The 12,970-nt window shown below is 41.3% G+C and overlaps 1 protein-coding gene across 1 annotated transcript in view; it reads right to left on the bottom strand.

The window, feature by feature from the left end:
- Positions 1–12,970, bottom strand: part of SLIT2 (slit guidance ligand 2) — a 629,104-nt gene that overhangs the window by 8,504 nt on the left and 607,630 nt on the right. The window contains exon 34 of the mRNA XM_019526063.1: positions 3,010–3,164. Coding sequence (XP_019381608.1) covers positions 3,010–3,164 — 155 coding nt within the window. The remainder of the gene's footprint in view (positions 1–3,009; positions 3,165–12,970) is intronic.

The raw sequence follows: 12,970 nt of genomic DNA, 5'->3' as shown, positions 1-12,970 counted from the left end.
TCTTCACGTACCCGGCTCTGGCTGGGCAGTCTGACCCTGCCCCACTCCCTCCTTCACAGCAGAGGAAGTTAATTTGCCACCCCACACCCCTTCTACCACAATCAGTTCATCAGCTGAATGCAGCTGTATTTGAAATCAGATTGGTATTGGCAGATATGCCTCCTTAAAAATAGGCTATCGGTATTGGCCCCCAAGATCTGTATCAGTGCACCCCTACCAGACGTGATTTTAAGATTCAGATTAGACACTGAGAAAACACACAAAGATAATTCTGTGAATAGTTCATTCATGAAAGGTGACAATTTTATGAGGAGCTGCTCTCACAGCTGAAGAATTCAGAAGCAAGCAAATCAGAATCAGAAAACAGGCTTCTCTCAGATTATGATTATACCTTAAGGCCACCATTTTAGACATAGACTTAGGTTCTGCAGTTCATATAGGAAACAAACAACATTTGAAAGGGCTTGGAGTCTGAGATTTTACTTTTATCCCACTTCTATAAGAGACAGGATGACCTAAATTGAGCTCCAACTTTAAATGGGTAACTAACACTTACATGGTTAAGTTAGGTACTTAAGTGGCATTTTGGGCTACTTATGCAGATTTGGGATCCTGCTTCCTCTGGGAAGCGATGTAATTGGGTAGGTCACAAAATGGAGAATGAGAGACTCTTGCCATGTTTTAACCCAACAGCTATATTAATTTAGTGTTTAGGGCACTTACACATGAAAAAGGTGAGAGAAGTTTTAAAGACCCCTCACTTACACAGGTTTGAACATAGGGCATATTTCTGGGAAGTGAAGGACATAACAGCTAGACTCCACACACAATATCCTATCTTAAGAGCCCTTGTCTTATCTCAGCTCCTTAGTAATGTCAGTTGGGAGAGGAGGGGAAAACAGTATTCTAGCTGCACTAAAGAAAGGAATACAAGAACGTATCACTTCATACCAGAAGCCAGATAATGTGGTCCCCCCATGTCTGTTTAATAATATGTATAGGTATGCTCCTCAAGATTTGAGCTGTGATGCCCATTAGAAGCAAGAACTTCTTTCAGGCCAAGTGAATGTCCTCAATTTCTAAATATTTACATATAGTAAATTATTTGTTCAGTGCTACATGGTCTGAAACTACAAAATGTTCAGAAGAGTACCCCTGCCTTGTTTGGATGCATCCATCCATCAAAGGTTTAGAAGAATGTGGTAGATTTCAAGTGTCTGTCTATTATTTCTAACACTGTTTTCAAATGAACTTCTTCCTTTAGGTTCATGTTGAGATTGATGTGTCATCCTCAGTTAGCACTGAAGAGGAAGAAAGTTTAACTGCATATAAAATAATGTATAAATGACCTACATATGATTCTCATTGAAGTTTCTTGGATGAAGCCGAAAGCATGTACTGCTATGATACATCATATAATTTTGTTCTTGAAGAAGGCATGGTTTTCAAGAAAGATGGTACTTATAACCTTAAAGGCTAGAAACTTTCATAGAAACTATGGAGTGAATAAAAATAAGGGTCTCAAATGGTCTCAAATGATTCTGAGACCTCATATGAAAAATAAGCTGTAGAACTGAGCAAGCAGCCTTAGCGACCATCTTGAGACCAGATGGAATTCACCCCAGAATGCTGGTGGAGCTAGCTAAGAAAAGTCAGAGCACTGGGAATAATATTCATAATCAATTTTGTAATTATCTGGAGGATAATGGGGCATTCACAACCAGCTAAAATATTTAAAAACCAATCGTGCCAAACACATGTTCAGTCTTTTCTTCACAGAGTAACCAGTATGGGACCAAGTTGCGCATAAAATACCTAGACATTACTAAGCACCATGACCAACATTCCATTCGCATACATGAGCTGGAAAATGTAGGCTAAGCAGGATTACCATTAGGTGGTTATATAATACTGTAATTGGCTGAATAACCACAAGCAAGAGTAACTATAAATAGTTACTGTCAGGCTGGCAGGAGGTCTAAGTGGGGGTTTCACCATGATCGGTTCTGCATCTAGTGCTGCTTCAAGTTTTTATCAGTGATTTGGATACAAGGATAAAAAACACATTGATCAAATTTACAGGCAACACAAAACAGGGACAGGATATAAACACCTTGGTGGATAGAATTAACATTCAAATTGATCTGGATAAATAAGAATTAGACTATAGATGACAAAATGACATTGAACAGGTACAAATGTAAGGTACAGCACAGACAAGAAAAATCAAAAGCTCAAATACAGAACATGGGATAACTGGCTTGGCAGTAACATTGCTGAAAAGGATCTGGGCGTTGTGTTATAGCACATCAGAGTTTGAGGTCTCAACAGCAGCAAATGGGGATGTTTCTGGAGAGGCTTCACCATCACATTTCTGGGTTTGGAATGTGTGAGTGGGAGGAGGTGGGCGGGGAGTGCTCAGAACTGCCTCTTGCAGACATACTTCTCTCACAGTGTAGATTTACCTATCCTCACCTATAAGCTTCTTAGACCAGACACTGTAGATACTCCACTCCCTTACATACTGTCAACTTGTATATACACACAGTGTAAAGCAGACATAAAGCTTTATGAAACGAGGATGGAAGTATTTTTAAATCCATTTACATAGCCACATATGACTATTCAATAGGCCAAGCAGCAATCAAGTTCTTTGTCTCTTGCCCTTGTCTATAGAATGCTATGCACTTCTTTAGCCCTGTGCAAAAAACCACACAAAAATAAAATTGTATAACATATCATTTCTCCCTATTGATAGGGAACAACAGCTAAAATCTACTAGACAGTATCTGGTTCTTCATCTAAAACCTTTCTTGTAAAAGTACTTGATTCACTTTTAGACTGTCACAGACGCGTTGCACTCAAAATTGAAACTACTGAGATTAACTGATTGAGCTTCATATTTGGGAATTAATTTAACAAAGTGAGCTTTTACTGTGATTTATCAGCGCAACAACATAAGTACATTTGCTAAAACATATATAATAGTAAATGAAATTGTTCTCCTACCTCCTACATAAAGTGGAGAATCAAAATTCAAAGTAGATTGCTTAGACAAGTTGGTTATGGTCTTGGGGCTTCCTCCATCAATAGAGAGAGACAGAATCTGATCCATGGCTAGCAGCTCCACTATGTGAAAATTCCCGTCATTGATTGTCTCAACACTGCAACATAAACAGCAATACTAATTTGAAAACTGTAGAAACTTTGGTTATGCTTTCCATGTTCTTTTGTCTTTTAAACAGGATATAGTTTCAGAACAGAACTTGTTCAGAAATGGCCAGTAGATTTCAAGCAAAAAGGTGCACCTATTCCTCACAGTTAATTCATTGTATTACTGTTTCTGTAGTACTCTGTAATTGCTACTATAATATGTGGCATACCAAATAACATATTTTGGTCTGAAGTATTTCCATAATAATTTGTAACTACATAAACACAACTTCCTAAGACATTTGGGACACCAGCAGGAAGAAGGGAAATTCTAACTAAGTGTTAAACCCTACTGTCACTAAAAAGTTCCAATGCAACATGTGTTGCCATGCAGGTGAGTAGCACCGGTGGTCTAAAATCCTAATTGAAAAAAAAAACTGTGCCACCTAGCAGTCAATTTATCTTGAAAATAATAAAAGACCTGAGCTCACCCCAGTGACAACTGAATCTGTACTTCTAAGCAATTTGGGGCTGTGGTTAGAACTACCTTTAGGATTTACAGACATGCTTCTAACCGTCATATCACACTGAGACAGATCCACTGGTGCTAGCAACAGCATAGTTACCAGTGTGGACTAGATACAACTGATTTTTATATTTTTCTCCTACTTAACACAGTGATCACTGGAAAAAGAGTTTCTGCATGTCTGATTTCACTATTACTCTCTGCTTGCTACAAAAATGGTGTTAATCCAGTGGCCAGCAGGAAGAGGAAGTGAACACACAGCCAGAGAGCTGTGCTCTAGCATTCCCCCTGGCTTCTGGCCTGAGCCACGTGGCTGCATTTCTTGAATCAAAGGTAATGTCTGTTCACTTCTGTTTCAGTTTAATCTGTGCAGTTTAGACTAACTTGCAAAGACTGAATCGATTCAGCCTCAGGCTTTTTGACTGTCTGTACCTAACCCTAAGGACCTCTGTATTTCACCACAAATGTTGGTGAAATGCTTTAACCAGACTCTGAAAAATATGATAAGGAAATTCAGTGACTGAAGCATTCCAACACAGAGCAGATGCTGGCCCCCTTACTGTTTGCAGTTTAGGAAGCCCCCAGCCTTTAATGAGTTTCTTGCCATTTAAGCTATTGTATTGTATGAATTTCAATCCAGGTAAATATTGGATTTGATTATGACAAACCCCATCCTGCAGCTCAGAGAAGAGCTAGGACAAATGGGGAAGCAGATTCAAGAACAGTTTCAGGAAGCACAAATATGGCAAGAAACAATGTAAAAGAAGGGTTCAGAAATGGAGGCTTGAAGCTGGACATAAAGTCCTGGTTGTTGTCCAACCAGGACTCAAATTTATTGGCACAATGACAAAGGCCCTATGAAGTCATATGCCATGTCAGACCAGTAGACTATAAGGATACCAACCAGACAGACTGAAAACTAAGCAAATATATCATATACATCTTCTGAAACCTTGGAAGGCAAGAGAAGCTTTATGGGTTATGCTGTACCCAGCTGAACTGGAATTAGAACCGTTCCTAGAAGAAGCCAGAGTTTGGAAGATAGAGTTAGGGGTTCAGCTAACCAGCAAAAATGGGTCCAAGCAGCCACGTTAGTAGGGGACTTCCAAGATGCTCCAGAGAAGCTAAGAGAGCGATTTATCATATATTAACATCCCCTGGACAAATAGCAAGACAGGCATAGAGAAAGATCCCGCAGTAACGTCAGAAGCAAATAAAAGAGGTGGTAGATGCACATGAAAGTGGGAAATCATCCAAGATTTCCATAGTGAGTAGAGGAGTCCCCTAGTGGCCATGCCAAAACCAGATGGGAGCCTTTGGCTATGCATAGATTTCTGTAAGATCAATGACTAGCAAAATTCAATGATTATCTGATGCCCTGGCTGGATGAAATGTTGACGTGTATTGGACAGGTGTGGTATGTATTGACTCTTGCCTTTACAAAGGGCTATTGGCAAATACCCCTTACCTCAGAGGACCAAAGACAGTTTTTGCCACTGTGGGGGCTTAATCAATTCCAGTGCATGCCATCTGTGTTAAATGGGGCCACCACAACTTGTCAGTGACCAATGGGCAGGATACGATGACCACACTGGGAGTATGTGGTCGTGTATATTGATGATGTGATCATATTTACTACCACTTGGGAAGAATACCTCAGAGCCATTCAAGCAGTGCTGCAAGAACTTCAGAAGGTAGGACTTACAGCCAATCCCAGAAAATGTGTGATTCATAGATTCATAGATTAAGGGTCGGAAGGGACCTAGTAGATCTTCTAGCCCGACCCCCCGCCAGGGCGGGAGAACAACAAAAAACCCCAAAAAGAGAAATGGGACTCAAACGAGTCCAGCCAGGTAGGCATCCAGCCTCTTCTTAAAGACCCCCAGGGTAGGGGCCAGCACCACTTCCCTTGGAAGTTGGTTCCAGCTCCTAGCCGCCCTAACCGTGAAATAAGAATTTCTCCCTGTTGCTTCACTCACCCCCAAAGCACCCCACCTGGGATTTGAACTCAGACCTACCACATGGCAGGCTGAAACGCTACCACACAACCACCAGTGCTGATGTTGCTGATGTGGCTGAAACTCTACCACACAACCACCAGTTGTTGATGTTGGGAACAAAGAAATGCATTACCTAGGGTTTCAGGTTGGGAAAGGGCAGATATGCCCTCTCTCTGAAAAACAAAAAGCAAGTAAGGGTGTTTCTGGGCCGAGAAAATTACTACTGCAAGTTCATGCCCTCCTTTTTGGAACTCATGGCACCATTAACTGAACTTCTATGGGTGACAGCCCCTATAAAAGTATAGTGAATACCAGAAGTGGAGAAAACATTCTGAGAGATAAAGAGAGCCCTTCGCTGTTCAGCACCCTGTATGCACCCAACTTCTCAAAACCATTCATCGTGCATACTGATGCCTGAGATGGGACAGTGGCTGTGGTGCTGACCCAAAAGGAGGGTAACAAAGAAAGACTGGTGGTATATAGTAATTTAAAATTAAACCCTCCTGAGAAGGTGTATGTGATGATCGGAAAGGAATGCCTGGCAATCAAGTGAGTCATAGAAACATGAAGATGTTACCTGCTACAGTGACACTTTACAGTGGTTACAGATCATGCCTCCCTTCAGTGGCTACAGCAGATGAAGACAGATAGTACTATACTTATACACTGGTATTTAAGCTTACACCCCTATTGCTTTACTATGGAATACCGTCCAGGGAGGAAAAATGTGAAAATGGATTTTTTTTTCAAGATGGTACAAGGAAAACGAAGTAGAACCTCAAACACTCGCCTGCCCTGCCAACAGAAAAAAGCCAGGGGGATATGTAACAGGCGACCTCACCCTGTTATTCAATGTAGGGGAAAGAGAGAGATGGAGAAGAGGGTCTGAGAAGTGAGAGAGAGATGGAGGCTAGGAAAGGAGTCTCTTTAAAGAAGCAAGAGTGGGTAGTGTAATGGCTCACAGATTTAGTGATTAGTGGCTCATTCACAGGTGCTTGGAGTTGAGCCCCGGGAGAGGGAGAAGATATACCTGGATACCTAAACCCCAACCAGAGGACCAGAAATAGGGGAGGGAAGAGCATCTGAGAGAGACTGGAGTCAGAGTCTCTGGAAAAAGGCAGGAGAAGCTGCATCTTGGAGTTCATGAAGCAGAAGCATGGCAACCCATCTGCAGGGAAACAGAGAGAGAGACACACACACACACACACGCTTCCAAGGAAGGAAAAGCAGCCTACTGGTGAGGCTTTACTGCCCACGGAGAGAGACTATCATTGGAAAGAATACTACTTTCAATTTCCACTTTTTTGTGCATCTTACCAAAGGCTGGGACTTTCTGTTGCTAAGTGGACATTTAGCTCTTTTTTTGTTTGTTTTCTTTGTTTATGAACTAAACTGGTGGTTTGGGCTTGGGATAATTGGGCAAGTGGAGGTCCCACTGATGCCCTAGGAGGGCTGGAGACAGGGCTTGAGGGCCCAGAGCCAGAACAATGCCCGAGAAGAGCAGAGGTGGGTCTCAGGCTGAGGAGCCAGGACCAGAACAGTGGACCTTGAGCTAACGGCCCCAGCCAGAGAGAAGGGGTTAAAGCCAGGCTGAGACTCCAACAAAGTTTACAGGTGCAAGGTTTGAAAATCAAGGAAAGGAGATACAGAAATGGACCTGAGAGGGAGAACTGCCCACAAGTTCAGGACAGAGGAAGAAGAGGGAGAAGCCCAGCAAACACTATGACAAGTGAGAGCACCCAATCTCTGCTACTGGCCTCCCGAACTGAAAGACATGGCAGATGAGAAAGGAGGTGCAGTGGGGACCAGGGGTTTGTGAACAGGCAACTCCAGCTCTTAAAGGCCTGGACAGGTCAGGCAGGCTGTTTTTTTTCCAGCTGGTCAAGATCCTGTCACAGGCCGCATCTGCAAAAAATGGGTGTCATTATAGTATACCCATTCTCTACTAAAAAGTGTATATGAAATACTTGAGTCTGTGTGTAAATGTACATTTACTATAGGCAAGGCTAGTTACACTGCCTATTTTTACAATGGCCCAACACTTCCCCTCTTCTCACCCTGCTGTCAGTAGCTTATAATTTTGAACAACTTCAACTGCTTGAGCTCAAGTTTCTCATGCTGGCTGTCTGCCTTAGGCTAAAGTCTTCTGGAAAACTTTTGCCAAAAGAGTTCCATTGTTTCTGAAAAGAAGGCTTCAGAAAATACACACTTTTGTCCATGTTTAAAAGTTCTGGCGCCCTGTTCTTTGAAAGACTAGCTCTGGCATCCCTTAAAGCTTCTGAGTATGGATTTGAAACTTAGCAGGGTGTTGGATTTGTGTCAGGGACCTGTCATTTGTCATCACTTTGAAATTCCAGTCATATTTTCCATGTTATTAGCTTCTGAAAAGTGTCAGTTGGCTCATCCTCAGCTGCAAGAATTCCCAAGGACTACAGTCACATTGGTATGCTCCAAACCATGGCTGAGCGGGACTTTCCCTTAAGTGGGAGGTCAGGGCTAGTATGGGATGTTCTAGATCTGGTCCAGGAATATGAACTAAGTCCAAGGAAACTCTCTCTTCTTTGACCTCTGTGATTAACTATCAAGATCGAGGTAGCATGGAGGAGGAATCTGCTTAATTCATATGTAGCTCCATAAGCTGGACCAGAGTCAGGCTTATGGGGCTGGAGGGGAGATGAACAGAGGTAGCAAACTGAGACAAAGAAGTGGGTGGGATGAAAATTAGATTGGAGGCTGACAAAGGGAGAAAGGGAAACTGGGCCTTGGAGACAGGATAGAGAAACAGAGGAATGAAATCAGAAGTCGTAGCGAGAGTGAGATTAGATAAGATGCCAAGGAGAATCTGAGACTGTGCAAGGTGTAGTTTGAGGGCCAGTGGGGCGGAAAAAAGGATATGTAAAGAGAGAGAATATACAGCTGAGGAACAGGAAGACAACTGAGACTGGTAAGCAAATTGCTGGCATAGTGGTTAAAACACAACATGAGGAGCCTGCGGTGAAAAACTGGGACAAGGAAGCAGTGGGAACTGGAAACAAGTATGGGGATAGGGTTAATGGAGACAAAGGTTGGGCAAAAGAGAGCAATATTTTAAAGAGGATGGGTCAGAAAAGCCAGTGCACACACTCCCCTCCAGAGTTTGGAAAGGAGACCATAATCCAAGCCTCGTCATTCTTCTACAATTATGAAATATTTGTGAAAAACATAGGAAAGTACTGGTTTGATCAGTTTGTTGTATATTTAAAAAAAAATAGTGCATAGCATGCAAATCTTTATATTATGAGAATGTCACTGAAGTTGCAAAGATTAAGCTATCAAGAGATTGGAAATGCCCGGGGGCAACATCTTGTAGTGCAATGATTGCATTTGTACTTATCCTATAGGTTCCAAGAACATTGCTTGTGCTCAACAAGTAATAATTACATAAACCTGACAGGCATGTACATGCATATGCATAAACACAAACAAACACAATATGGAAATATTTGGTCTCTTGTGTTTTTTTCAGGTTTACCACAGGTTCATTTCCCCCCTAATCCCCTTCTATTACAATCACTGTTTCCATTACTGCCTCACAAATGCTTTTTAAAAACTTTCTTCTGCCATCTTTTAAGTGATAGAGAACAATAAACAATGCAAGCTACACACATGCTTTACTGAACATTGTCTTGATATCTTTGTCCACGATACCTCCTTAATCGTCTGCTTGCATTCTTCACTTCTCATTCAGAATGACAGATTTTGGGGTCAAAGAATGTGTCATTACTTGTTCTGAAAGCTATGCTGCTGCAAAATTATCATATTGTGAAGAAAAATCATGCAAATTAAAGTTATATTGTTTTTATTCATACAATTATAATGCACTATTTTAACTACTTTACTGAAATGTTGTGGGCAAGAGTCACAACTGAAATGTTTCAAATGCCTTTGAAACATTACAATGGGCCAGCTGTGACAATGTACATGGACTTTGAAATAGTCCAAAAAGTAGCTGAAGCACTCCAAAATAGTATCTCTTTAAATGAGGTGCTACAGGTTTCCCTCACTTTATGCTGTAAATGCATTCCTGGAAAATGGTGCATAACTCAAATTTGCATAAAGAGAACCCACTTTACAATGTAACAAATAGGGATATGTTCCAAGACCTCGACTATACTGACCCTCAGACTCATTTCTACTACATTTCTGGCCCCTCACCAGCTTCTGCACGGTTCAAAATCTCCAGTTTTGTCTCCAGTGTTAGTTAAGTTCTCTTGCATTTCATTGATGGACCAGGAAGAGGGGTATGAGATAAGCTAGAGGGATGCTTAAAAGCCATAATGGGGATGGCAACTACAGAAACATGTGTCACAGACAATGAGTGAGGAGCAGATGCACAATGGAGACTATATTTTGGTGTGCATTACTCCCACAATGCACTGCACAAGGCAGATGACTGTGGGTTTGTACCACACCAATCACATGAGTGAATTTACTTTGCATATAATTAATTTTTGGTATAAAAAGGATCATTGCATTAGGAGTGAATTCACGCATACAGAACACAAAAAAACGAGGGAAAGCTGTACTGTGAAAGGTTTCACTTTGTTATGCGTGTATGGTGACAGGGTCCTGCACTATCCCATAGTGCTCTGCTTGCCTCCTTGCCCTCTGCCACTGGGGGAAGAGAAGGAAAGGAAGTGTCAGAATCCCTACCACCCTCCTGCTTATCACTCCACTCTGGCACCCTCTGCTTTCCTGTCCCCTCCATTTCCCCTTCCTGTGGAGGGAGTGCAGCCAGGGATCACTGCAGCTTCATCAGAACATAAGAAATGCCATACTGGGTCAGACCAATGGGCCATCTTGCCCAGTATTCCACCTCTGACAATGGCAGGAGAGCATGCTTTAGAGCGAGCTCACCACCCTCCAATTCTATCCATCATCATTGGTTTACAGATGACAAAGGAAACATATCCAACATTTCTTGTAGTGTTTCCTGGCTGGAGAGCTTTGTCTGCATACAGCTATGGCAATTTTATAGTGTTCTAGCTAGGGGGCACCACAGGGACTGTATGCGTGTCCCCTACCCAAAGAGAACTTGGAAACATTTCAGAAGTTACTTCTGTTGGCAGCCAACATCTTTGAGTGTTGGCCTCAAAATTTCTGTTTCTCTGAAAAACTGAATTGCACAACATAGGGCAATAATTCTTCATAAATGTATACAATAGATGAGAGGAAGATGCATAATTTTAATATGGGAACAGTTACAGTTGATGGCTCAGATAATTTAAGCAAACAGGAGTGCAACTAATCAGAATTATATGCAATCTGAGTTTCTGACAGCTTTCCAGAGATACCTGGTAAACTCAATATATATAAAACGAAGGGAAATAACCACTATTACCAGTACAAGGACCTGAACACAGTTTCTTTTTAGAAGTATTCCAGAGAGAATGATGAGATTTTTTTCCAACTGTACACTCAGAAAGGAGTTCCATCCAGTTCTAGCAACCATATTTGTAAAGCTTGCCTTGTTTCTTTGCTAACTTTAAGCCTATTCTTACTAAATTCAATCAAATGTGCATGTTTAAAATGTAAATATAACCCCCTAGAATTACATTATTTCATCAGAACTATAAACAAAACATCATAAAATAAGTCATATCAAAGAATAGAAACAATTTTAAAATGCTTGTTGAATATACATGCTATTTTTTTATCAAAAAGAAAACAGTACACTTGATAAGGACAGGTTTTTTTCCATGGAAGGCATATGAATATATAGTAATTCATCCAAACCAAATTCTCTTGGTTTTATATTACCTAACAGAGCTAGCATTATTTCCCCAGGATGTACATTTAAGCTTTTGATTCTAAATTGCCATTTGAAGGCAATCATTTGTAAAGGTAATTTATTTTAAACAAAATATCCCCATCAGAATGTATAACAGGCATAGCTTCTACGATTTCCATCACATATCTTGGATTCCACACTGAACATAAACATAGCCATAATGACCACCAATACAACTGGGTGAATACTGCAAGAGAAGAGCTCACAAGAAATAATTCAAATATAAATGCATTTACTTTAGTTGGGCTCACACCCCTTTTGTTCTTCCTTTCTGGAAGCACTAGAGGGGCTGGTTGAAATCCAACTCTGCTTTATGTGTGCAACATTAACCTTGTAATTGGCATTGTCTGCCACTTGCACAACTCAACTTGCCCTTCTGAGGATGCATTCTGATCATGTATGCACAGCAGTGATCCCGCTCCCCCAAAAAGTCACGTACATTTTGTGTAAGTCCCTGAAATAGTAGTCTCAGAAAAGCCATGATTAACTTTTCTGTTGACAGGAACACAGAAGAGCTGTTGAAGTTGGGATATACATATAGGCTGCTTACAGATATTAGAAAAACCCAAAACAAACAGCGCTTCATTTTAAACTTGGCGCGCTCCTGCACCGAGCCCAGTGCATGCTCAGAAGAGGCAGCACATTAGTTGGACCCGGCTCACCTGACATCTGTAAAGATCAAGTGTTTTAGTGGGGCCTTTTGGCACTTTTATCTAATAGCCAACTGATTCAGCATTTGATAAAAGTCCCAAAAAGCCCCGCTGAAGCAACCAATCTATACAGACACTGCAGAACCAGGCTGAATCAATGTACTGCTTTTTCCAATAAAGCACATTTCTTTTTTTTTAATGTCTGTAAGCAGTCATAGGTTCAAACTCTCTCTGAGTGAGAAGGGCCTATAACATGTTTTCACCTCTCTGGGCAAGTTCCCTAACCACTAGGCTACAAAGATAAAAGTTGCAAGGGTTCTGTTTCTTCTCTTTTGCCATTTTTGCGACTTACAGAGAGTTACAAGTCTCCTGGGGAAGATGTAGGATCTAAATTTAATATGTTGCTAAAATTAATAAAATGCTATGTATACATCTAAAGTAAGCTACCTTAGTCCTACTGATCTTTTTAAAAGTTGAGTTGGATTTGGGCCATTGTGTTAGCAAAAGGGCTTTGAAAATCTTATCCAGGATTCCAAGCTGCTGGTTGTTTGCCTGGTCGAAGCAGGGAGAAATTCCCTCTAATATGATGAATTGGTTTGGTATGGGCCTAGCCTAAGAACCAGCTGGGATCTTCACCGTCGCCTCTGAGAATCTTCCGCATTGTAGAATTGGAATCAAGCAATGATGACATCTCGAATGCAGGCAGATGTTAGGGCCCCACTCTTTACTCAGGGTACTTTACATAAAGTGCCATGAGTTAGAGATCCTCAGCTCTGGGCAATGTCTCTAACTTGTGGGCGGGGGGGCGGGT

This window comes from Gavialis gangeticus, unplaced genomic scaffold (genome assembly GCF_001723915.1).
Source record: "Gavialis gangeticus isolate Ggan-Ray unplaced genomic scaffold, GavGan_comp1, whole genome shotgun sequence".
In the NCBI taxonomy this organism is placed as follows: domain Eukaryota; kingdom Metazoa; phylum Chordata; order Crocodylia; family Gavialidae; genus Gavialis; species Gavialis gangeticus.
The sequence above is the reverse complement of the archived record's forward strand: the minus strand, read 5'-3'. Positions and strand labels throughout refer to the sequence as shown.